Source organism: Lycorma delicatula, chromosome 1 (assembly GCF_047948215.1).
Source record: "Lycorma delicatula isolate Av1 chromosome 1, ASM4794821v1, whole genome shotgun sequence".
Taxonomy (NCBI): Eukaryota; Metazoa; Arthropoda; class Insecta; order Hemiptera; family Fulgoridae; genus Lycorma; species Lycorma delicatula.
The window spans coordinates 107,933,303-107,960,478 of record NC_134455.1 but is presented as its reverse complement, the minus strand read 5'-3'; the positions used below and the strand labels follow the sequence as shown (position 1 = coordinate 107,960,478).

Sequence of the window (27,176 nt, the reverse complement as noted above, 5' to 3'; positions counted from 1 at the left end):
AAAACACTTGGCCAGTTACATTTAAGAGTAAGAAGGAATTCATAATTCTTTGAAAATACAAATTTAATAATTCCTTCCGGTATATAATACCTAAGTTGTATTAGGAGACAATTTTTTTTACGTGGCTCTTTATAAGACTTTGAGACTGATGACATGTACATTTCAGTATGGATAAAAAATGTTTCATATCAAACACCTTGTCAAAAAAAGATCAGCAAACCTAAACACGGTACACTATATCAGACAGACACAAAAAATGGTTATGGATTTTATAATGAAATTATAGTTTCAAAAAAACCATTCAGAATAGACATGAAGACTGACCACAAATAATTTATTTGAAATGTTAAAATAAAATTTAAGAAATAAAAAGAAATGCTGAGAGTACATCATATTTTACAAATATGATGTAAAATTACAAAATTAAAAGAAAATCATTGGAGTAGGGCCAGTAATAAAATTCTTGGTCGGATCAAGCTAGAAAATGGCATAATGGATGTCTGGGTGTGTCTAAAATGGTGTCATTCATTACCTATGTAAGCAAGAATCTTAAAGTGGATGACTACAATAGGAGAAATGTTAATTTTGGTAGCGGTTGGGGTGGCAGAAGTGGTGGCTGTTGGTTTCTGCTAACAAAAGCAAAAGTAGTACAGTAAGTTTGATAACCAAAAATGCAAAATATTATGCAAGGGAAATATTTTGTCAACAATGCATATGATTTTATTATATATCCATAATTTCAAGGCTTGCTACATAAATATAATAATCAATCAATAGACTTTAATAGAGTCAAAATGGTCAATGCATCTTCAAAAAGCAAATATATTAATATAATAAATTAAGACAAGTTCTATTTAATACCTCAAGGTCAAGATATATATTCACAAGTCAATATGCTACATTTTTATACTATTAAAAATAGATACACTAAGTTTATTTCATAAATTTTTTAAATTATGTTTAAATAATTATATCATAATCAATATTTTTTTATTTAGAAACCATTTTAAACATTTACAGATTTTATGTCCTATTTACACATAATATGCTGACAAAATAATTTTTCCTGGTGTAACAAAATTTTATAATGGAAAATTAAGAAAAAAATTAATGATAAATGTTCATAAAATGTGCACTATTATTCACTTACGGCTGACCTTTGTTCATAATGGGATAAATAACTTTACTGATAAAAATACAACAAACTATTTCAATACGCCAAGAGAGATTAAAATAACTTTTTTTTTGTACAATAAGCACTTTCTATTTATAAAAACAAATCAAATAACTAGTAATTCTAAAAAATAATCTTAGAATGATTATATTTATACAAAAATTATGTTCTAGCTATATGCAGCCAATAAAAAGTAATTTTAATCCTTAGTTATTAATATAACAAAAGAATGCTAAACAAAAATGGTTAACTTAATATGGATTCATAAATCATTAGAAACTACAAATTGTTTACTATTTAGATAACAAATTCATAAACTTATTTTTAAATAACTGTATTAATATTAAATAAAAAATTAAATAAGAAAAAAAACTCTGTCGCAGTCATAATCTAAATTTAAAATAACTGTATTAATATTTAATAAAAAATTAAATAAATAAGAAGAAAACTCTGTCGCAGTAAGTGTATCAAAAGGGAGGATTTCTGGTTTCAGTTAACTGTGAAATCATAACCAAATGATGTGAATCGATTCTCTTGAAAATTGATAGGGTTCTATTTCTACTAGGTTTTTACATCACCCCACCAAGTTTCGTCAAAATCAGTTAAGATTTTTGTCTGGTAGAATGGACGAAGAAATCTTATACATACATATATAAATATTCCAGAATCGAGTTCAGGTGACTCTGAAACATACAAATAGTTTGTCCACCCCCACCATCACGCTCTTAAGAAAATCTAATGTGGCGCAGTAATGAATTTTACAAATTCTTTGAAAATTTGCTAAAAAATTAATTTATTGTATTACTGTTTAAGTATTTAAGTTTCTCAATTAGGATATCAAAACTTAACTAATAAGATATTTCAAGAGGCACATAATTAAACATTTAGTATATATCAATATTACTACAAATAGTATAAATAAAAGTATTTTGTATGCTTCACCAGTGCTACACAGGCTTTGTATAGAACAGTTGATATGCATCAAACACTTTTACTTCTTAAAATAATCTATTCTTAAGAAAGTAAAAGGAAATGTAAAAAACCGCACTCAGTAAAATGAAAAAAAAAAGGCTGAAAATATACTAAAAAACTCTGTTTTTGGCTTTAACTCCGGCTCCTGTGAAATGATTCACTTGAATCAACAGGACTCTATTCCCAAACATTTTACATCATCCCACCAAGTTTTGTCAAAATTGGTTAAGATTTGTGTCCTACTGAATGGAGAAAAAAATCTTATACGTACATTTCTATATAAATATGAGTGGGCACAGTAGCTTTTTCCAGGTTCTTCTGAAATCTGCTAAAAAAAGCTTAATTAATAAATGTTTCCTTGTCTCCTTTTTCTCCTCTTATTCGTTTGTGATTGGATCTTTTGGTCCATGTCAATTTATTGGTCAGGAAAGACCTGATAACAGAGCTTGTTTGCAATGGCCTCCAAAATGCTATCCAATCTGATCCCATATGATTTTTTTCCTTCAGGGTTTTACTAAGGATCTGTGTATGTGCCTCTGCTACCTACTGATCTACCAGATTTGAGGCACAGGATTGAAGCAACTGTCACTTCCATTACACCAGATATACTGATTAAAGTATGGGGTGAACTCTCCTACTGAACACTTGTAGGGGAAAACTGTAAATTACTCTTTCATTTTCTTTGTCATTCATTATTGTAAGTCAGTTAAAAGATATTAAATACCTTTAAAACCATGATATTCTTTTTCTATCAGAACAGTTATTTTAAAGGTATAATTTATGGTAAACAAACTACTTTTATATGGCGTTCTGTACATGTACTGAGTAACAAAATTCTAATGATCCTTTCAATGTCTGAAAATATTTTTAAAAATTTTATACATTTGATAAGATCATTTTAATTTTTATCATTTGTACACAATGTTTTTACTGAAATAATTCAGAAAAAGGAAGAATATAAATTAATAATAGTACCAGTACAGCCTTAAAGCATTACCTTGATTGCTTTGGAGTGTCATGGCAGCAGATTGCCCACCCTGACTTGGCTTCCCCAAAGGCCACCCCATTGGGGTCTCCTCTGGATCATAGAAACAACCCGACTTCCGTTTCTGGATAGCCAAGATACCCCTCCACAGGGGAGCTGCCCTTCTCGGTCCTAACCTACTAGATTCCAGGCATGCATTTCGCATGCCCTTCTTCGTAACACGCCCTCTCATACTATCAGGATCTTCCGTGCCATCATTGGAAGTACCCCGATTTCCCCGCTCTTGCATGTGGGCGAACCAAGATGTCTTAGACACGGAGGATGCCCGCCTGGCCCTAGATGTTGCCACATTTCATCCCCACTTCCTTTATTTTTTGAAGTCTCATCCCATATATATATATATATATATATATATATTTTATTCTAATGTCTCCTGCTCTCCTTGGATACCTTCTTCCCTGTGCTGTGTTCAGCACTTGATTGATCTCCTTCAAGCTGTTAAGGGATGCTAGTAGTGCTAACATTACTTATACAACAAAATATAGAAAATCGAATATAAAAGAATACAATCAAATCACTAACCTAGTTACATTATTTACTAACACATGATTTTCAGCATAGCCCAGAATGGTTATGATCACAAGCTTAGCGGCATAATCAATGGTGCTCATGAGCACAACAAAATTAGCTAATTTTATAACAATACACAAGTTATTACAAAATATATTACACAATAAATTTGATACGTAACATATCTCAATTTGGTCATGACCACCAGCTCAGTGCAACGGGACATTTGCACCTATTGGCACAACCAGTCAGTTACTAATATTATGTAATATACACAATACAACTAACATTTATATACAATATTTACAAGTTACAAATCAATGATGACTACCAGTTCAACACGACCCCCACACTAGTGACCATTGTCATCACCAATTTAATTCACAATAAGGCATAAATCACACTATTCCAAGAAGTTACTTACAGGTACATAACAATTTAGCTGATACAAATTACACAAATTCATATGACTGATGCAAAAAATTATTACTTAGATTACAGTTCATCCCGTATGAGTATTTTACATAATATTACAACTCTGCCCATATCACAGATAATCCCAGACAAATACATCAAATATAAAACAAAGATAAAAACAACATAATAACAGGAACAATATTAATTCAGAATGTACTAACTGCAAATACCTAAGGTAATAACTTAGTTATTACTATTACCTAATGTACTATTACCTAAGCTTATTACGCTTAAGGCCGGATGCAGCTCCAACCCTGGTAGTTGGGTATCCCTATTCCATAACTCCTTTGTCTTTTCCAACATATTACTCTATGACCCAGAGTGTTTCTTACCTTCAGTCTACAGTATCTGTGAGGCCAGTAACGCAACTTCAGCCCACTGCCTCCGACCCTGGAGCATGTATTCCATCAAGGTGACTGGGGTCAACCACCTAAGTCCCTTCAGCCATTTGACTCCCTCCCAACTTTTACACTTAACGGAATACATGCTCCATTGTATCCTCTTCCTCGCAATAGATGCAGGTCGGAGTGTCCCTCCTGCCATATCTGTAGAGGTACGTCCCAAACCCTCCATGCCCCAAGAGGAATTGGGTCAGGAAGTAGTCCACTTCCTCAAATGCCCTACAGGGCCATGGTTCAAGGCACAGTATGAGCCTCTTCATCCAGGCACAGTTTGTTGATGCCTCCCAATTAGACTTCCATTCAGCTGTGCGTTGTCATCTGGCCTCCATCTTTGCTGTTCCATCAAACACTCTTTCATCTCCAGCGCCCGGAGATGAATTGGCGGCACTCCAGCTATCACCTACGTTGCTACTCCCGATATAGTCCTATATGCCGAGATAATCCTTATATTAGCTTGGCGCTGGAGTGAGGAAAGCCTCCCGACATTTCTCCTAACCTCCAACATCTCATAACATACCGGGACCGCGTAGCGCAATATCGAAGTTGCCACGAAAAGCAACACCCTGAGCTTGCTGGCCCATGGGCCTCCTTTGGTCGACAGGATATTTCCCAAATCTATCACAACTCATTCCACTCTCTCTGTCACCTTGTGGATGCGGACAGTGAATCGGCGAGATCGATCTAGTCGTATTCCTATGTACCGAGGGTTTCTACTCTACTGTCCCATATGGCCGTCGACCCAGATCTTCATTCGTCGCAGCTGCCTGCGTCCAGCAAGAGTCACCATCGATGTCTTGTTTGGAGCCAGCTGCAACCCTCGATCACGTAGCCACACGCTTACTCTTACTACCACCTCGTTGGCAGTCTCCTCTACCAGATCCTCTGTACGTTCAGTCACCAACAGGGCAAGGCCATCGGCCGCCACGTTCCACAATAACGGCCCTAGTACTGAGACTTGCGGTACACCCCCGTGTATGTCATCAAAGTTTATGGGTCCCACCTCAGTGTCCGCGTAGATACTCCAATCCCGGAAGTATCCTATCGCGTGGATACTCCTATCTCCGTCCTATCACCGATAGGACGGAGTCACTAAGGCCCTTAATCCGTAATTATTCCATGATGACATGCCAGGGTGCACTATTGAACGCATTTTGGATATCCAGTACGACCACCACTGGTATTCTTCTGGGTCTCCAAGTATCTGCAGCGATTTCCTTTGATCAGTCAACAACGTGCTTGACTGCGTCGAGTGCTGATTTCACTCTTGAAAATCCGTACTGATTGGGAGACAATCCCCGACAGTTTCTGTTGTATTCTTTCTACAATCATGCTCTCATATAGTTTGCCCTTGGTGCTGAGCAAACATATGGGCCAATATTTAGTCTCACCCCCGGCTTGGGAAGGAGCACCAGTCGTGTTTTTTTCCAACAGCGGGGGAAGTCTCTCCTCTCCAGAGCAGTGTTCAGAGTGTCTAACATCGCCCATGGATGTCGAGCAACCAGGCACTTTATCAATACCGCAGGCACTCCGTCTGGTCCTACACTCTTCTTCGCGTTGATCCTGGAGGTCGCCCACCGTAGCTCGTCCAGCGAAAAGCGCTGCCCGTGCCCACCTTCCGGCTCCACACAATCCCCACCAAAGGCTGAAAAAAAGCGACTGGACCGCCCGTAGGGTCTGGCCATGAGACAACCTGGAGAGGCGTCGCCCAAACGTTTTCATCGCGATCTGATAGGCCTCCCGCCAGAGGTCGGCGTCCAATTCCCCCGTCAGTCTTCGCCATGCCTCTATTTTGGCCAGTATCGCGTCCCTCAAATGACGTCTGGATTCCTTATAAACCTCCAATAGTTGTTGCAGCTGCTCAGGCAGCGTATTACGATGTACCCTGGCCTGCGTAAGTGCCCTCTTCTTCTTCTGGGCCTCTTTCCTGAGGGACGCAATTTCAGCTGATCTATTTTCGCAAAGCTGACGCAATAAACCTATTTTCTGTGTTGTCTTGCTTCTTCGCACTTTCCCTTCAGCACAAACATGAGGTCTTCTGGGTTAAGGGGTTGGGTGTCACCTACCTCCTTGATCACTTCGTCTGCTACCCTCTGCAGTTGTGTTTCCATGTGCTTCCATCGCTGATGAGGTGCATGGTGGTGTGGTCGGGCATCTGTGATCACAAAGACAATGGCTTGCTCTAATAATAGTACTTAATAATAACTGACAGCACGACGACTATTTTTAAGCTCACAAAGTAAAAATAAATTAAAAAAAGTATATCAAAATCTGTCAATGGGGAGAAGGATAAAAAGTAACACACATGTGTTTTAAAATGTATAAGTGAGTCTGTAAAAAATAAAGAAGTGGCTGCAGATTTAAAGAACCAACGCTCATCTTGCAGAACTACAGAACAGTATACAACTTGGAATATTTGTAAAACTGAAAGGATAAAATCAGAGAATTATGAAATAGATTTCATCATTTATATCAGTAAATTTTCATTTATGTTTGTTCATTATTTAACTTTAAAGTTTTAATACTGCCTGAAAAAAGTACCATCAAATCAATACTTTCAAAAGACAATACAGAATAAAATTAGAAAAGATACAATCTGTCATAATGACAACCCAAACAAAATTTTATAATAAAATATTTTTGGTTGTCTGTCACCATTTCAACAGCTGCTTCTTCATCAGTAGTCATTGAAATTCATTCCAACGAGAACTGAAAATGTTTTGAAGTAAATTGTTAAAAACATTTTGTAAAATTTGATTCAGTTTATTGTACATTAAGTTAATATTTCTAAAAACTAACATTACCAACCATCATAGACTAAGAAGACATGCAACTCTTTGTGTCATTTCCAAATGAAGTAGATTCAGTAACAAAATCTCAAAACAAAGAATAATAATTATCAAAATATATATACCTCCATATAAGTAATTATGTGGTAAAGTGTTTTTAGGAGAGCCTCTCTAATTTTATAAAATTTTTCTTTATTGAGAATAAACTGATATTATTTAAATTTAAATCAATTCATGAATAAAGGGATAGCGGTTAAACTAAAACTTAAAGTAGTAACAAACCTTTCAGTATTTTGTGATTTTTATAAAAGTTTTAATATCATTATTGAAGAATCATTTAAACACAGTAACATTGAAAATAAACAATTTGGGTTTAGAAAATCAAAATTACTGAAGGCAGTAACAATAGAATCTTGTGGGAAAGCTGTTAAACTGAGAAAAAGGGTTAAATCATTTAATGAAAACGAGAAATTCAGAAGCGATGTAAATTCTAATCTTAAAAAGAACAATAATTATACAAAGGGTATGTGATTTATTTAGTAGGTGACACTGTGGTGTTACTGTTTAGAATCATCAATATTTTTTGCATAAAATGCATGACTAACTAGATTCATGTTCTTTGTTTTCTAATCCATCAATACTTCTCAAAATATTTTATTATTTGTTAAAAAAAGTGATTAACAAATTAAGTGATTAACAAAACTTAGATTAATCTAAACTTAACTTTTCGCATATTATTGGTACAGCATAATCTTATTCAAGGTCAGACACAAACACACATCAATGCACATCTACAACTAATTTAAAACAGCTTAAACAAAAAAGCTTTCTAGTGATATAAAATTTTTACTCTATATTTTCTAGTTGTTTTATTAAAGAGATTTAACACTCTTTATTTCTTATAATTTTTTTTTATCGATTTAAATTGTTATTACATACAGTATTATAAAAAAATTAATTCAGACATGAAACTGTAAACTAATATGTCCTACTTATGAGTCACATCAGAAGACAGTAAAAATCACTTAACAGATAAAAGTTATTTTAAAAATATTACTCTGATCAAGTTTTTAAAAGTTTTTAGTTGTAGAAATTTTATCTTGCAATTTTTTTTGTGAAAAAAATAACTCATCATTTCAGGATTTTTGCATAAACCATTCACTAACTATTATAAACATAAGATTAAAACAACCTTTTGTTTGAAAACTTCTGAGGCACATGCGTAAATGATCAGGCATTAGGATTAGGATAACAAGGTCATCAACCTAGTATCAAAGAAAAATAGTGTATTAGGTTATTAACCGAACATAATTTGTTCAACAAATTACATTCTGTTAATAAAAAACATGTTTTTTTTTTTTTAAGTAAATACAAATTTCCAAGTTTAATCACTTTAACATAACTATTCTGTAAAATTTAGTCGATTAATTACGATAAAATATATAATGTTATCTCTATCCTCATATAATTTTGAGGCATTCCAATAATTATTTTTTAGATAATGGACATAAAAAAAAATGTTATCTTCATCTCCAGTAATTATACTGAAATTATTTTTTGACAGTAGCAAAAGCTTCATAACAGCAATATAGTATTCATTCATTTTTTTGAAAATCTTTTAATTATTTATTAGAACAGAAACACTTACCTACAAAATCTTTGCTTTAAACAAAACATGTTGATAGTCAGAAAACAAAATGATATGAAATTTTCATCAAAATGTTTGATAACTAAGCAAGACAACAGCAAAACACAAAAAGATTGAATCAAGTTCTTAAATTGATATGCACTCATGTTATGTATATAAAAAAACAAACAGTTTTGATAGGAAAAAAGAAACAAATTAAGAGAAATTTCTATAGAAATTAACATAATTCATAACTTACCAATGTTTAATAAAGATGAAAAGTTATCTCAAACACACTTTTAAAGATGAACATAAAAATTAACTATTTCAATTTTGATATTTTTTAAAAAACTAAATAAAACATATTTAAGTTCAAATTTCATCCCTGTTATTAAACTGAAACCAATAAATATCTATAACAAATTTATGTAAATAGAGAATTTCAAAACAGAAATTTGTCTCCAAATCTATTTTCAAAATAAGTGATTATTCTTTTTTTTATAAAAAAAAAAATTATTTACGATCAAGTATGACTTTATGGTCTGTACTACTTATGGATTAAACTTTCATTCCATAATTTGCCTATTATATAAAATTTCTTTTTCATTTCTATACAAGACATTTTTATTAATTCTAAAAGAAATTCTATAGACAATTCCATCTTCAAATCAATGAAAAAGTGAAATAAAAACACATCCCATTAGTATTTTTCATGATTTATTTAATATTCATATTGAACACTATTCATGCATACAACCAAGTTTTTTCAAAACAGAAATCTGCCTCTGAATTTATTTCCAAAACTAGTGATTTTTTTTAATAAAAAATATTATTTAGGAGCAAGTATGACTATCTACATGTAACTCTATGGACAATTCCATCTTCAACTCTATGAAGATAAATGAAACCAAAACACATTTTGTCAAGTTTAAACTTTCACTCTATCATTTTCCTTTTACATAGTTTCATTTTTATTTTAATATAAGTTTTATTAACTCCATGTATATCTTCAACTCTATGCAAAAAATGAAATCAAAACACATTCTGTCACGCTTAATCTTTCATTCGATCATTTTCCTACTACACAAAGTTTCTTTTATATTTCAATATAAGACTATGCTTAGCTCAACATATTTATGTTGAGCTAATGTTTTTTTCAAACCATTTATATACAAGATCTTAACAAAAGAGATGTGATGAACAAAATGTATCACAACTTTTTTTTAAACATGACTTCCTTGTACGCCTATTAAATTATATTTATACATTTTTTTAAAATGAAATGTACATAAAATTTTATTTCATTAAAAACTTCTGATATTTTTTCATTTTTTTATTTTTATTGAATTATTATTTATCGCAAAATGTTTTTTTACAATGAGAGGTTAATAATTGATTAATAAATCAATCGATATATATTTAAAATAAAAAAAAGGAGATAAAGTCAGATTCAAATCTATATGCCTTACCCCAAGATCCAAATATTTCATTAATTAAAATTTTATTTGGCTAAAACTCTGGAACTAATGAAAATAAGTACCACTTATGATATATCGTTGAAAAGCTCTCAATGAGGGCTTATTACTGCAGTTAAGAAAAGATCCAAAATCCAAATTTAAAATACAAAATTTTAACACTCTACGGCTAATTGTTTTTGAGTTAAGTGAGATATATACGTATTGTGGAAACTAGTCAAAATGGATGCAGGAATGGTCAAAATGGATATTTCTGTTGAAATCTGGAAACCAAAATTTTTCGCAATCATAATACTTCCTTTACTTTGTATAAGGAAGTAAAAATGGAATCAACCAAGTAATACACATCGTTACTAGATTCATTTTCAATAAAAAAACTCATGAGACTTTCACCGTACTTGACTAGTCTGCTGAAAGAGATTTCAGGGTAAGTTATACTCTTATTTGGAAATAATTGGGCTGCTTGGACATGTAAAGTTTTTGTATTACAGTGTCTTTAGACTTTTTGTATATATTTTATATTTTAATTTAGAAATGCAACTTATAAATGTGGGAAAAAATTACATTAAAATAATTCTAACATATGGCATCTATTCCGAGCTGATACTGGTTTTGTCACCTCTACTAACTACAGATTGCATGAAAGTTTGTGAATTCCTGCTTAGACCAATATTTGTCCTTTTTTAACTTCAGGTCATTGCAGCTCCATTTAAAATGCACAGGCTACAAAGCAACCTAAATTACCTGAGTAAAATACATCTTTTTCATGAGTGCATTTCTGAAGATTTTATAATAATAATATTACATTTTTATTCAGGATTCTTAAACACATCATTCTTATTTAATTAATAAAATGAATTTGATAGTACGAGAGGTGTCAAAAATCCCTTCTATAAAGATTGTAGAGTTAGCGCCACCATCTTTGTCAAATTGTCATACTTGTGAGAGAGTGCTAGCGACACCCCTCAATAATTTAAAATAAAAATTATATTATTAAAAAGTTTGTGGGAAATGCTAATATACAGACAGTTTAAATTTATGTTATCAATAATTCTTAAATATTGTCACCCCATATTCTTTTTATGGGTCAATCCATTTGAAGTGTCCCAAAAAAACATAAGCTAGTTGCTTGACCAATTCCAAAACCAGTTGTTACCTGTGTGTTTCAGGACCTTAAAACAATTTTTTTTAAAGTTTCTATTTAGGCAGTTTACCTATGGCGGCCATTTTTGTTATGGTGCACAGACCTACTTTTGTGATTTAAGGGTTTACAGAAAAAATCATAACAAAAAACTATTGGTTTTTTAGTTATATTTTTTAGTTTACTATCATATTTTCTCAAGGTAAAAGATTGCTCCAGTGGTTTATTTACTTATCTCTCTTCTTTCTATGAGAAGATTACCAATAAAGTTGAACATGAAAAACGGTGAAATTTCACTTTTGGTAATTTTTTACAAGAGGCAGGGATGACATACATAGTTGGATTTATTGTTTTTTTTTTATGTAGGTATATCTTAGAAATTTTACCATAAATAATATTAATGTGATATAGTTACCCCAAACTGTTTATAATTTTTGAAAACTAATTTATTTTTTAAAATTCAAATTTTGGCTTAAAATAACTCTGATGGGGCTGGTGATAAATATCTGAAATTTGCACAACTTGCAGTATTTTTGTAAATGTCTATGGCAAATAAAAAAGTTATAACCTCTCAAAAATTATGAAAACCCTGTTGAAAGCGATACCATTTTGACTCACTAAAATAAGTACTCCAAGGTAGTTTCTTGTCTTCTTTGCACTTAACATTTTTTATATATTTTTCATATTTACCACCTATGTTGTTGAAGTTGATGTTTTCAATATTTTTAAAGTAGTTTTTTAAATTCTGATAGGTCGTAATTTAATGATAACTTAACCAATACTAGTAACCTAATAAAATTTTGATTCAAAACTTGTAAAACTTACCCCTGAGATTTCAATAAGTAGCCTACATCTTTCTTCAAGAATTCATTTTTATTTTTATATTTGTTTATTTTTGTAAACACTATCAAAGAAAAAATAAATTGTAGCAACATTTAATTATTCTTCAAGGAAATAGCCTGTTTTTATAACAATTAAAGTTTATTATTTAGTATGGTTAACCAACAGCTGTAATATCTCTTCTGATAATTCTCTTGAAATTGTGTGAGAACAACCCGTCACTGTAGTTAGTGCAAGTGATGTCAACTTTCTCAGGACTTTTCAAGTTGGCACCCACACTTTATCTTATTGAGACTTTTGAAATCATGTTCATTTCATGTCTAGCTGGGTGGAAAAAATGAACTTGCACATCGTCATTTTCAAGGCTAATATCTACCACTTCTCCTATCCACCACTGATTGTCATACACACAAGCAATAGAGTCTTTTTCCTTAAGTGAAAATGGTACAATACTTTGCACAGGATGATCTTTATAGTCCTTGGAGTCTGAAGTAAAGTAACATCTTACATTTTTAATATGATTATATTGAACAAGACTAGAAAGTTGTATTTATACAAATACATAAAATTTGCTGTAAACAATTTTTAAATAAATAAACAGAATTACATCATTATGAGATATCCATTCAAGTGCATAAATAATCTCAGTATGTAATTACACATGCCTATTACAAACACGTTGCTTGCTTTTATTTATCAACCTTAAAAAGATGTTCTAGATTATCAGATCAACAAGTTAAAATAAAATTAATTTTTAAAAATAAAAACTAATAAAATTCTATAAAAATTAACTGATCTCACACTATGACAAAAAATTTGACAATTTTTCTTTAGGTTAAAATGTTTAAGTAATTAGCAAATACTATAGATTAAAGTCAAATGGGCAGATTGAAAAAATGTATTTTCAGTCCAACACAAGATTACTTAACCTTTTATATACTATTGTACAGTCATACAAGTCTTGTTTTCTTGGGTTAACTACAGTAAAGTTTAGAAAATTGTTTCACTGTTTAAAAGCTTACTCCTTTCAAAGAGTCATTATAATACTCATTTATCACTACCCTTTGGCATCTTTTGTGATTGTAATGTATCAGTAAATTAGCAAGGGTACCGATCTTCATCTGAATAGGGTGGTTGTGTATTAGTGTCACCCATACACAGAATCTGTAAACAATGTTTTTAGAAAAACAATGTAAAGAAGTAGATATTAATACAACTTTTATGAATGTTTATTAAAAAAAGGAGGCATCATTTAGTAAGAAGTATAAAAAATGTTTCTTTCTTGGAAATACAGATAGGAAGTTGTAATATTTCACTTAATATTTAAAAAAAAAATTCTTAGTGAATAGATGGTACAAAAACCTTTTTGGGTATATAGGGAGTAGATTAAAAAAAAAGTATTTTACAAATGTTAGTGTAAATTTTGTGCACTCTGATTTTCCAGTTTTTATTCTTTTATTTAAATGACTCAATAGTTTAATTAAAATTTTTAATAATTTGTAAACAGTAAGTATATCGCTCATAATAATTTTATATTAAAGGTTTAATATATTTCTTCAATCATAATTAACATTAACTTTAAGGAAAGGTTGCTGTTCTAAGGCAAAAGTTTTTTATGAAAGCAAAAATTTAACCAATAAGAATGATACAAAATAATATAAAAGTGTTCAATAATGTGATTTTTAAAAATTTTTTTATCAATAATTGATGCAAACATTTTTTTTTAACAAATGATATTAATAAACCACTGGTAAAGAATATGTACACAACAGTCTTACTGGTTACATAGAACATTATTAATTTTATGCTAATTTCATTGCATCTCAGAATTTTATAATTGAAATTGGCCAGCAAGGATGGATGAAGAGTCCAATAGTGAACTATAAGCTTTAAGATTTCTAGGGATCCAATGAATTTATAGCAGAACACTTTTAAAAATTACAATTTCATTTTTTTTAAAAATATTTCAACTGTTATTAATTGGTGGGCATCACTACACAATACATGGCACCTTTCGCTTGTGTTTAAAAACAAAATATTATATCGCATGAGCTAGAATTTTATATTTTTCCATGCATTTAAAATGCTCAAGAAAACAGCATAATTTGCAATCACAAAACAGATTGTAGCAATGCTGACAGATCACCTGTACACAAGTCTTATGCATTAACATTCTTTAAATTCCAGCGTAAACTCACTTTAAAATGAATAACAAATCAACTCGGCCAACAACTCCTAATTTTCTAAATACTTCAAAGTATGCTTTTATAATATTTTTTCAGAAGTTACATTCTGTACCAGTATAGTTCCACTAAACCGATACAAAATAGAAGCATTTTATTTTAATTAAACTTTGTATAATATTTATTTTCTTCAAAAATATTAGATTAACAAATAGATTAGAAATGAATTTTCATTCAACAAACGAATTGCAAACAGCCTTGAGCTTTTGCTATGCTAAGAAACATCTTACAGTGACCACTCTTTATCTTTTCTACTTATTAATTGCTTTTTTATTCTAAAAAAGATAAAAGTTTGATCACTTTTTTTTTAAAGCAGATATTCAAATGTATTATGATCACCAGTAACCCACATTCAACAAAAGCACTTCAGAAAATATTACAAAGCTTTCAAGAAAGAGTATGTATGAGAATTTTCATAAAGGAACATAAATCAAATTTTGTAATATGGAACATGGATTGGGTTGTAAAAGGGACCTCAAAATAATAATAAAACAAAAATATGTAAAGCATTCATCAATTACAAAAATAAATGAATTAAAAGCAATTACATTAAAAATAATGTAATTAAAAAAAAAAAAAAACAAATATACTCATATAAATATAAATGGAAGCCCCCTCAACAACTATAAAACTGTTCCAGATAGAATACTATAACTTTCAGGATGAAGTTTGTCAACTACTTTATCTTTTGATTAGAAATACAATTTCAAGCCCTTCTAAGGGGGTGGCCCATGGTACTGTTTTCAAATTAAATTCTTACTTAATCTTACGGATGATAAAATTTGACTTCATCTTAATTATTAAGTCACTTTTCGGCATGAAATTCTTAGTGCAATAACCCAGAATGTTTCATAAGGAATACTTATTAATAGAAATGAAATGATTACTAACCACCAAGACAAACAGTATGATAAACAATTACAATTAATTTAATGATGAATTGAATAACTGAAACAATTCAATTAATTTTATGGAAATTTGTAACTTTTGCAATTTTAAAATAGAACTCCTATCATTAATTTTTTATTGCACTTATTTATAATTTATGGATATCATTACAAATAAGTTAAATATTTTGGAATTCTAACAAATGTAAATAAATAAATGTAATTTACTTCAAAATATCTTGATGAAAAATTGATAATTTTCCTGCTTAGTTTCTCACCACCAACAAACTGTAAACACAATACAAAAAAATTGGCTAAACCCATTCATAAAGTTCATTTCAAACAAGAAATATGACAATAAGCAACTATGTTCCACAAATTTATTTATAAAGAATTAAATTGTAAACCGCTCATTTTTAAAAATCATACATCGCAAATGATAATTCATCTTACCTTTTATCATGTTTATTTGGTCCTTTAAGTGAAGGAAATGATTTAGCACAATGGCAATGATCTACAACTGTTCTTCCACGTTTTAAAATAGGTACATTTTTACTTCTGAATGTTAATTTCGCCGATTCACTAACGTAACATTCGCGCGGTTCATAAAATGGGTTTTCTAAATCATTTTTATTCATAAGAGGTGTTTGATCACCATCAATAATACTATCACAAAAAGAAACGCTGTAAATAATCGTACCCGACGCAGAACGAGAAGGCTGTTCCTCGCAAGTTTTTTCATTTTCCATTATTGCTTATAAATTCTACAATAATAAAATATAAAAATGAAGGCAAGAACAGACTACAGAGCAATAACAGGATTGAACATCATTTCATCAATTCAAAACATACGACAAGCACGCAACGACACACACGTTATTAGTGCCACATGATAACCAAGGTCATCATGATAACGAACACTTTCAAAAAGTGAGTTGATTGTACGAATGTATTATTTGTACAATATCATAAATTATCTGATTAAGATATAAAATCAATTTTACAATATTCCACAGGTGCAAAAAGAACCTTAAATCATGCAACAACCAGCAACGTCAGCTGAAACAGAATTCTTATGTTAGTGTTTTTTTAACAGTATCGTGTCTTTTTACAGCATTATTGAAACAAATATTTCATCAAAACGCTATTGTAGCTTTTAATAACAAGACTTTTGTATCATATATTCATTTGGAACCAAATGATATGCTATGAAGATGATATGTATAATACATTTTTGGACTTGCCTTTGCGTATTAAAATAATTACAATTTTGAGGTTATTCTAACAGGTTCAGTGGCAAATTTTTTAATTAAAGCGGGAAATTTTAAAAATGTCCTCAACCAACACAATTGCCTTTAAAAAATAACTGAGCATATTAAAGTGATATAAATGTAATAAAAATATCTCTTAATTCCATTTTTTATCTTACATACTCAAATAAAAATAAAAAAAATAATAAATCACAATTATGACAATTAAACCAATTTCATTAATGCAGTATTACACTGAGAACGAACAATAGTAGAGCAAGAAGTATATTATTAATAATAAGTTGTATACTTAGTTTTAATTCTTTTTGAAATGTTTATTAATGATAAACCTCACTAGTTTAGTATGTACTCTTGTTTTTCTGTTTAGCCTCCGGAACCACCCTAAGGTATCACTTCAGAGGATGAATGAGGATGATATGTGTGAATGTAAACAGTGTGTGTAGTATGTATTAAACAGGATCTAGAAACCCAAAGTCATCTTTACTAAAAGGAATTATCAATTGTCAGTTGACTGGTTTGGTACTGTTCTCCATTATTTTCTGATCTGTGCTAATATTTTAATCTCAACTTACCTACTACATACTACATTTTTAGTTATCATCTTCATGTATTAAAACGTTTGTTTTTTCGGTAGTTTTTATACGTCCCTCCACCACCAAATTAATTAAACTTTAATGTTTTAATACATGGTTCACCACCTGTTAACAAGATTATGCCACGCATTCCTCACTTAGTAAATAATGAAATTAAACAAATTGTTATAACCTTCATTTTAATGCTTTTTCCAGACTGAATTTCTCTTCTAACAATAAATCATTCATTCTTCTATCCTATCTTTGGTCACTGCCAAGAACAATGATAGCAATGAATTAAGATTTATTGTTGTTAAGATACCACATTATTTTTCTTTTTATATAATTATTCCACTAATAAATTTTTCCTAGATTCCTGTACTGGTCTTTATTTACAAGGTGAAAAGCAATGGGAGCAGACTATATTTTATCTGTGTTAGAGCTTGCCTATTTTTATCTTTTCTAACTGCTAACCAGAGTCTTGTACAGATTACAAATAATTCTTAAAATCCTTATTTTCCTTAAATTCTTATTAAATTTAAATTTTCATAAACTTTTTTTCTATTTTACATCAAATGCTTTTCCAGATTTATAAATACTATTAAGCAAGCTTTATTCTTCTTAGGTTGATCTTGTAAAATTAATCTGTGGGTCAGAATGACCCGCTCCTGTAATCACACTCTTGCTAAAACTTAACTGTTCTTCATCTAATACACTTTCTACTTAATTTCTAAACTACTCAATAAAGGAGAACTATTTTTCATATTACTAGCTGCATGTGGTAGATTGCCATATCAACAGTTGCTGCTGTTACTATCTAATTAAAGAATGATCTGAAATAAATTGATACTTATTGTCTGAAATTGAGTTGTAGTAGATTTCAGGAGAATTACTTTTGATTTGTATTGTAAATAGAAATGTGAAAGTGACAAAAATTCATTTAATCATATGTACATAATTATGAGTATGTATATAATTTGAATGGAGGGGAATAATTTAAAAATGCCCTCATCATCTAACTAATTTTTTGTGGTTGCAAGTGGTAAATAATCTATGAATCATTAATGTTTTTATTCTTGAGTGCAGCAAAAGTATTCTACTTGTTTACTGTAATTTTCAAGTGAAGTGCTAAGCAAATTAATTAAATATGAGTGCTTTTTTTAAGTAGAATAGTAAACAGGCAATATTTAATGCAGTAGCAGTAGTTAATATTTACAAGTTATAAAAAACACATTTTTATTAAAATTTTTTTTTTAATCAGTAATGTAAAATCATTAGTTAATTTCTTTTAATCTTTAAACATACAGCATTTAAAGCCATATAGAGCAAAATCATTTCCTTTTTTGTACTCAATTTCTGTTAAGTATTAGGTTTCATAAAAATTTTATTATCTTTAGAAGCAGTTTAGTTTACAAGGTCCTGGGAAATGTGTTTGATGAGTGACTTCATGTTTGAGTTTCATAGTTCAAATCTATAACACTTTTGGCCACATCCGAAACGTGTGTCTTTCAGACTAAAATTCAGCAACAACTTCAGTGTGAACCACAATGATGCAATAATGTTAATAATTCAAATTAAAACATCTTAAGTTCAGTTAATTTCAACTTTGTTCATTAAAATTAATAGTTTTGCATCACTCTCATTACTAGTTAATAGTCACGGACATTAAAATTGTTGAAAAATGTGCAAATTAGTTAGAGAAGCTGTTATTATTAATTTTCTATCTTAGTTTAGATTCATTTCAATACTTATTTTATCCATTGTATTATAATCAGTTCACTCTAAATATGGGTAAAACTGTTGAATTATGCTTCTCGGACAGATATACCATTGCTAATCATATGGACAGAAATCCCATTATGATAATGATTGCTTTTTGTTGACCTAATGGGAAATTTATGCCTGCTTCATTAGACAACAAACTCTCTTGAGAAGATTCAAATTGATTTTATGGAATACAAAGTCAAACTATATTGGTTTGCAGTGAGATGTCTTAATATTTTGATTAGTTTGTTATCATTAAATATTTATTACGCTTATATATTTCTTTTTGAAGCATAATGTCACCCTTATCTTTTTTTTAGGGGCGCATTGAAAAAAATTCTTAATGAGTTTTCAAGATTCAAAAATGGGCTTTTGGACCATTGTTTGTTGTTCATAAATATGAGCTATGTTGACTGATATTTAGTAAATTAAAAATGTTAACTTGACTATTGAGTTTATATTTACAATATATTTATGAATGTGCAATCTTTCCTAAAAAGAGTTATCCCTTATTCTTAAAAAAATAACTATATTCACCTCTATCAAACCAGATGGCAGAACCATAGCTCAACGCATTAATTAGGCTTACAAAAGAAGGTGATTATGCTTTTGTCGCCTTACTAATACAGGATCATCATTAAAGAATGGTGGTTTCTCAATAGCTCAGATCAAGGCATTAGAGACATTTTGAGAAATTTTGTTGACAGTACTGAATGCCTCCACCTGAAATGTTTGTATAGTAGTCATTTTAACAACTCCATCAGTCTCAGCTATTACTGAGATATTTCCTTGTTAACTGTCTACTCTATTAAAGAAATAGCACTGTTTTTTTTTATGACATATTGAAGTAAAGTGTATAATTTTAGTTCAATGTGAATTTTGACCAACATATGAAAAGGAGCCGCTTTATGAAAATATATGATGCTAGCTCAATTAGTTCAAAGAAACAGGATTTTTCTCAAATAGAAATTGGCTGGGAAGCCATGAGAATTAGAAGATAGTGTTAACTGAATGCGAGTATCTGACTGAGGTCCTAATAAATCCATAGTCTTTTAAGCCTTTAAACTACAATTTTAAAAACAACCATTCATAAAGTTTTACAAAAAAATTCAAAAAAAAGTTTTACAAAAAAAGTTTTGCATACGAAATTCATTCAAGAGAGTATTAATGTGGAGTACTATTCTGTTCTGTTGAATGGAAAAGTGAAATATGTTCCAGATGACAAATAAGCCAAGATTGAGTTTCATTTCTTTAAGACAATGCTCATTCTCATAACACTACATAACAACTGTAATTCCCTGTTGACACAAATCAAATATTTTGCTGCATCCAACATACAGTTTGAGTATGTCTAATTACCCCTTATTTAAACCACTGAAGAAATTTTTTGATAGAAAAAATTAAATAATGGTGAGTCATAAATTGTGCAGGAAGTTGGTTTGAGAGGCAAATGATTTCTTTGAGATTGGAATTAAGTAACTTATACAATAACTGAAATAGGGTGTTGCCACTGACTGGGGACTACTTTGTAGCAATAGATTTTGATTATATTATAAATAAAATTTATGAAAACAAATTTTTGGATATATTTGCATACCCTCATGTTAAAAAATATTTCATTTGAAACTAATATGAGCTGTCCTAAAGAGATGTGTCGACCCATATATTGTCACAATGTAACACAGTATACACCAAATTAAAATGGTACTTTGAATTTAATATCTTGAATATTACAAAAATAAAGAAATGTTACTTCGGATTATTTATTTCTTGAGATTATTTTAATTGTGGGTGATGCATAATAATTTCATTAATACACAGTTGCAGTACTCATTAATAACATTTATTGTTTTTGCATTGCTAATGTTTTTGCATTTCTTATAGCCTTAAATTTGGATTGTTTTGTTTAGGGCAAAGTGTCTGCGATTGCTTGGGAAAAATCTCTTACATACCACTTAAGTTTTTGTGTTGTCCTAAGAATAATGAACTGATAAAATTATGGTTAGACTATTCATAACAAATGGATAAATGCATATAATCCTGATTTTAGACTGATTCTGATGAAGCATGAAACATGAACCTCTTTTCAGCAAAGAGGTTGTTGTGTAAAATTTTTTACATATAAATTAAAGTAATATGATGGTGGCTACAAGACAGTCTTCTATAATTCACTGGAAGAGAGGAAGAGCACTGTCTTGAAATTATCAAACATCTAAATTGACGGATCTCCTTTCATTAAATGAAATTATCAAATATTATATTAAAGTAAATAATCTAGTAATAGCTAAAACTTTTGATGTAATAATGAGTAAGATGTTCATATTATTGTTATCGTGGTTATTAAAGAAATCTATGAAGTGGAAGCTGAAAGATTGTTAATAGCAATAATTTTGAAATAAAATGTTTATAATGGATTTAGTTGAATCAAAAGTCATATTATTCACTTATTAAAAGTAATTCATTATTATAAAAATTTGTAAGTAAATCAAGGCAATAGATTAAATAGCAGTAGTAATGTGATTACCATATTACACATTAAACACTTTTTGTTCTTTATAAAATAATAATGAAAACATGATCTTATCTCTTCTTGCCTAAATCAGAGCATCCCTAATGCAAATGTTACAGATGGAGCAGGGACTACAGCACCGGAGTGAATTGGGTACAGTGGAAGCAGAAGTGATAGCAAGCAATTTGAGGAAAATAATCTAACTGTGGCATCATGCCCATGTTTGTTCAGAGGTATATATATGAAACTGAATATTAAAATATTACTGGTCAAATTAAAAATTTTCAGGTTTTATTTTTAGGTATTTAGCAATTTTAATTCCAGTATATATTTACTGCTGCTTAATAGATAGAGGTTGTCATTTAGGGTAGCCATCACAAGAAACAACTTTTAGAACATAAGTTGCTAAAATAAAACTACAATAAAAAATTTATTCAGTATAAAGAGCTCCTGCACCTGTGCATAGACTACTAGACTTTTTTCCATATGAATGAAAATTCTTGCATCAAACTAGCAAGAACTGATTCAGACTTAAGTTTGTTTTAACTAAATCAAACATGTGATAAGTCACAAATAAGTTAAGAAATTATCTAAAAAAGAATTCATGAAATATTTTTAAGATTCTTTGTTCCTGTTTAAGCTATGATAATAATATAAACTTCCATTAAAAAACAGATGCATAATGGAAGTCTGTTTGGATTTATTAACAAGAGTGAGTTTGCGCCTAAAATATTCTAGATTTCAATCATACTAGTGGAACTATTTTAATTAAGTATGTGAAACAATAATATAAAAAAAAATATTTTTTGAAGGGGGACAATGTTTTCTATACTGTTTGTTAATAAAGTGATTTTTTTTTTACTAATGTTGCACTTGAGATGATTCTAAATAAATCGATTCACACTGTTCCAATATTATGGACTGATTTAGAAAAAGGAAGAGTCAAATCTATTTTATATCAAAGTAGACTTTTATGTTTTTTAATGAGGTTACTCAGTATAGTGTCTATTATTTCATACTACTTAACCATGGCTGATAGGCATTTTGCAGAGTGCGTCGGAAGTTGCTGAACACTTAAGGATCTGACCCAAATAAAGCAAAACTGCTTCAGAATAAATTATACAAAATGGCAATTAACATAGTTTTTACTTTTTCAAGTAATTCATTCCAACAAAAGAAATTTCACACACTTAGTAAATATTTCAGAAAAATAGATTTTGATATTGATTTCAAATCTAATAATTCACTAGGTAAATTCATTTAAGATAACAAATGTAAAACTGATAAACTTAAAAAATCAGGAGTTTATAAATTTGAATCTGGCTCTTGTGATAAAGTTTATAGGACAGACAAGTAGGTCTTTTGAAAACCATATAATGAACCACAAATCTTGCTTTCCAATAAAAGAGGGTTTCTAATTATGCCTGTCATTTAATTGATGTAAATCATGTTTTTAAATGTAATTTCAAAGTACTACATGTTGAGAACAAAGGTTTAAAACTAAACCTTTTTATAGTCGTTATAAATTAATAAACTTAAAAATTCTAATTTACTTTTAAGCAATCAATTAGACTTGAATGGTTCACTATTATTAAATTTTTTTATGTTAAGATAAACTTTTGAATCTAAATGTAAGTAACACCATTTTCTGATATAGACCAATAATATTAATTGATAAATTTATAATTGATAAATGTGTACACTCCCTATTGTTGCAGTTTGTGTACTTTATCTCTACTTATTTAATGCATTGTTTGTATCTAAGTTTTAAGCTTTAGTATTCTGTAAATAACATTTGAAGAAGAAGGTACTGTATCAAAACATTTGACATGTTTAAATAAATCTTATGAGAATAAAAAACATATATTATTTTCATTTTCCAATTTTTGGCTAGGATGGATATAATAAAAAAAACATTCACTATAAAAAAATTAAATTAAATTTGAGAAAAACTATTTTAGAAACATTTTTAAAAATCTTGAAAATGATATCTAATACTAATTAATTATGCAGACACTAATAATAACACTAATTAATTTAACTAATTTTATAATAATAAATTATGTTAATGGATAATAAAATGTTAACACGATTTCCAAATATTTTGCATAAGAATGTTGCTTTCTGTTGAATGTACACAATTTATTGCAATTCATAAACCAGGAATGTGGTTTTTTGGCTGTGAAGAATTCTCATTTTGTATATGAGACAAATCCACTACATATGGATGACATCATAATACCTTTTTGCACCATATTTTTTTTAAGACTACGTAAATGGTGATTAAAAATATAAAAGTTTAAAATATGCATGATGTTCACAACATACATTTGTCTAGAGGTATAACGACTTCTTAGACATACTGTTGTAGGTAGGAGAGCAGCCCCATGACTATTGGATGTCAGTGGAGTTGCAATTTTGAATTTGGGACTGTCTAAGAACTCTGGCTCCTTATATTGGCTCTAGAAAAAATTAAACTGCAGTTGGCTCCCTATTACATTAAGGCAGATCTATTCCACCGAAAATCTGATCTTATGGTTTCAAACTGATCTTTTGCTTTAATTTTAAAACAAATGTAAATAAAGGTAATCTTAGATCATTTTATTGCACAGTTATTTTGCTTGTAAGTATTTTAAAAATGTTTCATACATTCTAACAATTTATCTGGTATTTATTCACTAGGCCTCACCTATAGATAAATGATTGAATCAATATCCTTCCAATAAAGAAAAAATAAAAAAAATTATGAATTAATTTATTCCTTATAAAATAAAATTAAACATGTACTGCAGTTTTACATACAAATTATTGTTGCAATATTACACAATGATGTCCCAGCACTCATATCCCAACTAGTACTGAATAAGTGTATAGAATAATCAGAAGAATAAGAATCAGCAAAGGTACAATTTGACCTATTTATTAGTTTGGTGAGAAGTATAAACAATCAATTCCAACTTCTTAAAATTGAAATAAATGTTTTTTCTCTCTCTTTGACTTTAATATCTTTAAAAAAAATGTTTGTATTTTGTACATCATATATATATTATATATTTTTTTTTTTTACATGTGTATAAAAAATGTCTATTTTTTGTTTGTTTAAGGGCAATCAAAATTTAACTAGTTTTGGCCCCTATATACATTGGACCCAAAATAAGAAGCAATTTTTTCATTACTATCATAAAAGTTATACTTTATTTTTTCAATATTTTTAAACAATTCTTTTTTTAAATTTATTTTTTTTAAGGATCAATTCTTTATAAAATTTTTTTACTAAATTGTCTCCCCAGATTAAGGAAGCCCAAAAATCAATTTTTTTTATTGAAAATTTGGAAACTCTGATGCTTAAATCCTATTTTTTAATCATTAAAAAAATCTCATTGATACTGGGGGCTCCAGAATTAAAAAAAACTCTCAACATTTTTTTGTTACTTTTTAAAAATATTTACTATATATATTGAAAATAAAAATAAGACTTTTAATGATTGAATTGCAAAGACTTGGGATGAAAAAGATGTGCAAGATATGACTTGATTAAGGTAGCCAGGAATGTCATGCAATACTTTGCCAGCTTTTTTCTATGTTGAGTAGAGATAAATAAACTTGATGTCAAGTTTAATAACCATTATCAAAAAAATACGCCGACCTCTTCAAACTGCAAATGCCTGATGTAATCCTTTTCTTGTACATTAATCTTTAACTTTGATCCTGGGCAAGACATTAAATTTTATATCATTAAAACTGACAACATATTGGACAATCTTGGAAAACTTTTGAAAGTAGCACCTTGAAAATTAATAGGTTATTAAATAAAATATTAGTGTTCATAATAATATTTAATTAACCCCTCATAGAATTTTCTGGTAAAATTAAACAAAGGTAATCCAGTTTATCAAGTAACTAAACAGTCAGCATTTAATGCCTAACATCAGAGGAGTTGATGGCAGTAAAAATTAGGAAAAAATAATTTCATGATATGTTTATAAAGATTTGAGTATTTAATTAGGCTCTTCTTCCTTAATTTGGAGTATTTTTAAATATTAAGCATTATTTTCATTAGATATTTTAATTGTTAGATCACAAGCTTTAGTATAACTATTGTAACAAGACTGGTACAGCGGACCTGAGTAACGGATTCCTGCCAATTAAGGAGAAAGTTTAATGATAGTAGGAATCCAGAAAGGGGCTAAAAGAAATCCTTTTAGCAAAGGTAACAGGTCCGTTTAACAATCGTCTTTTGTAATACTGCCCACTGACACACAATAAACACATGTCGTTCCATGAGAAGAGTTATGGGACACCAAGGTTTGGAATGTAACCCACCAACTTGGTCTAGTGGTAAATGTGTCTTCCAAAATCAGCTGATTTGGTGGTTGAGAGTTCCAGCATTTAAAGACTTTACTTTCCTAGTAAAGTCAGTTATTTTTACATGGATTTGAATACTAGATCGTGGATACGAGTGTTCTTTGGTGGTTGGGTTTCAATTAACCACACATCTCAAGAGTGGTTGAACTGAGACTGTACAAGACTATACTTCATTTACACATACATATCATCCTCATTCATCCTCTTAAGTATTACCTGAAAGGTAATTACTAGAGGCTAAACAGGAAAAAGAAAGTAAGTAAGGTTTGGAATGCATGGGAGTGAAAGGACTCAGTCTATCGTTCTCACAAGTCTGGCAGGTAAAGAGGATAGGAGTATAAATACTCCAGGGAAAACCAGTTAAATATCAGTCTTGCGAGGAGAGTCTGCGAGATGAGAGTCTGCAGATGTGAGTCTGCAAGATGAGAGTCTGCAGATGTGAGTCTGAGAGATGAAGTCTGCGATGTGAGTTCTGCAAATCAGTCTGTGAGACTTCAGTCAGCGAGAGAATTCTGCGAGGAGATCATTGAAGGAGCAAATTTCAAAGTGAACTAAATTCAGCGCAGCTAAGGTAACATCACAAGTAATGGTTTAGTGAGTTACTCTAAGACTGTAAGTGAAAGAGATAATGTACTAAATTTCATTCATAAACTGTTAGGGTAGTTTTATTTGTGAATAGCAAAGGTATTTGCAGTTAAAGAACTTTATAGTACTCTTATCATATATTGTACTATTGTTGTTAATATAAGACTAGTGGCTAAAACTGTTAAGACTAGCGGTCACATAATGTCTTTAGTCAATGGAACTGAATTCTAGTTTTCATTATTTATCTACATGTGAATAAATCCTGACGATTACTTTAAATTCTGTTTGCATGCAATCTCTGTTTATTATTATTGACAAATATGATTATTTATCATTACTGACATTTAATATTATTATTGCTTACTGTTGCCATTATTGTCATTATTCTAATTGTTGTGAGATTTTTTTATTGCCTGTTATTATTATTATTATTGTGGTTGTGATTACTACACTTTTTTTTTACTGGTTGTTCTATGATTATTGTTACTATTATTATTACTGATTTGTCTTGTTTTACTTACGTTTAAACCAA

At 29.9% G+C, this 27,176-nt stretch overlaps 1 protein-coding gene across 2 annotated transcripts in view; it reads right to left on the bottom strand.

Annotated features, from left to right (window-relative positions):
* LOC142320868 (proton-coupled zinc antiporter SLC30A2-like) overlaps window positions 1–16,443 on the bottom strand; it is a 145,725-nt gene extending 129,282 nt beyond the window's left edge. Inside the window, exon 1 of one of the 2 annotated variants that reach the window (XM_075358871.1) lies at window positions 16,032–16,443. In XM_075358871.1, coding sequence (XP_075214986.1) covers window positions 16,032–16,327 — 296 coding nt within the window. In that variant the 5' untranslated portion in view covers window positions 16,328–16,443. The remainder of the gene's footprint in view (window positions 1–16,031) is intronic. The other variant, XM_075358849.1, reaches the window with a different exon arrangement.
* Between the last annotated feature and the right edge of the window lie 10,733 nt (window positions 16,444–27,176).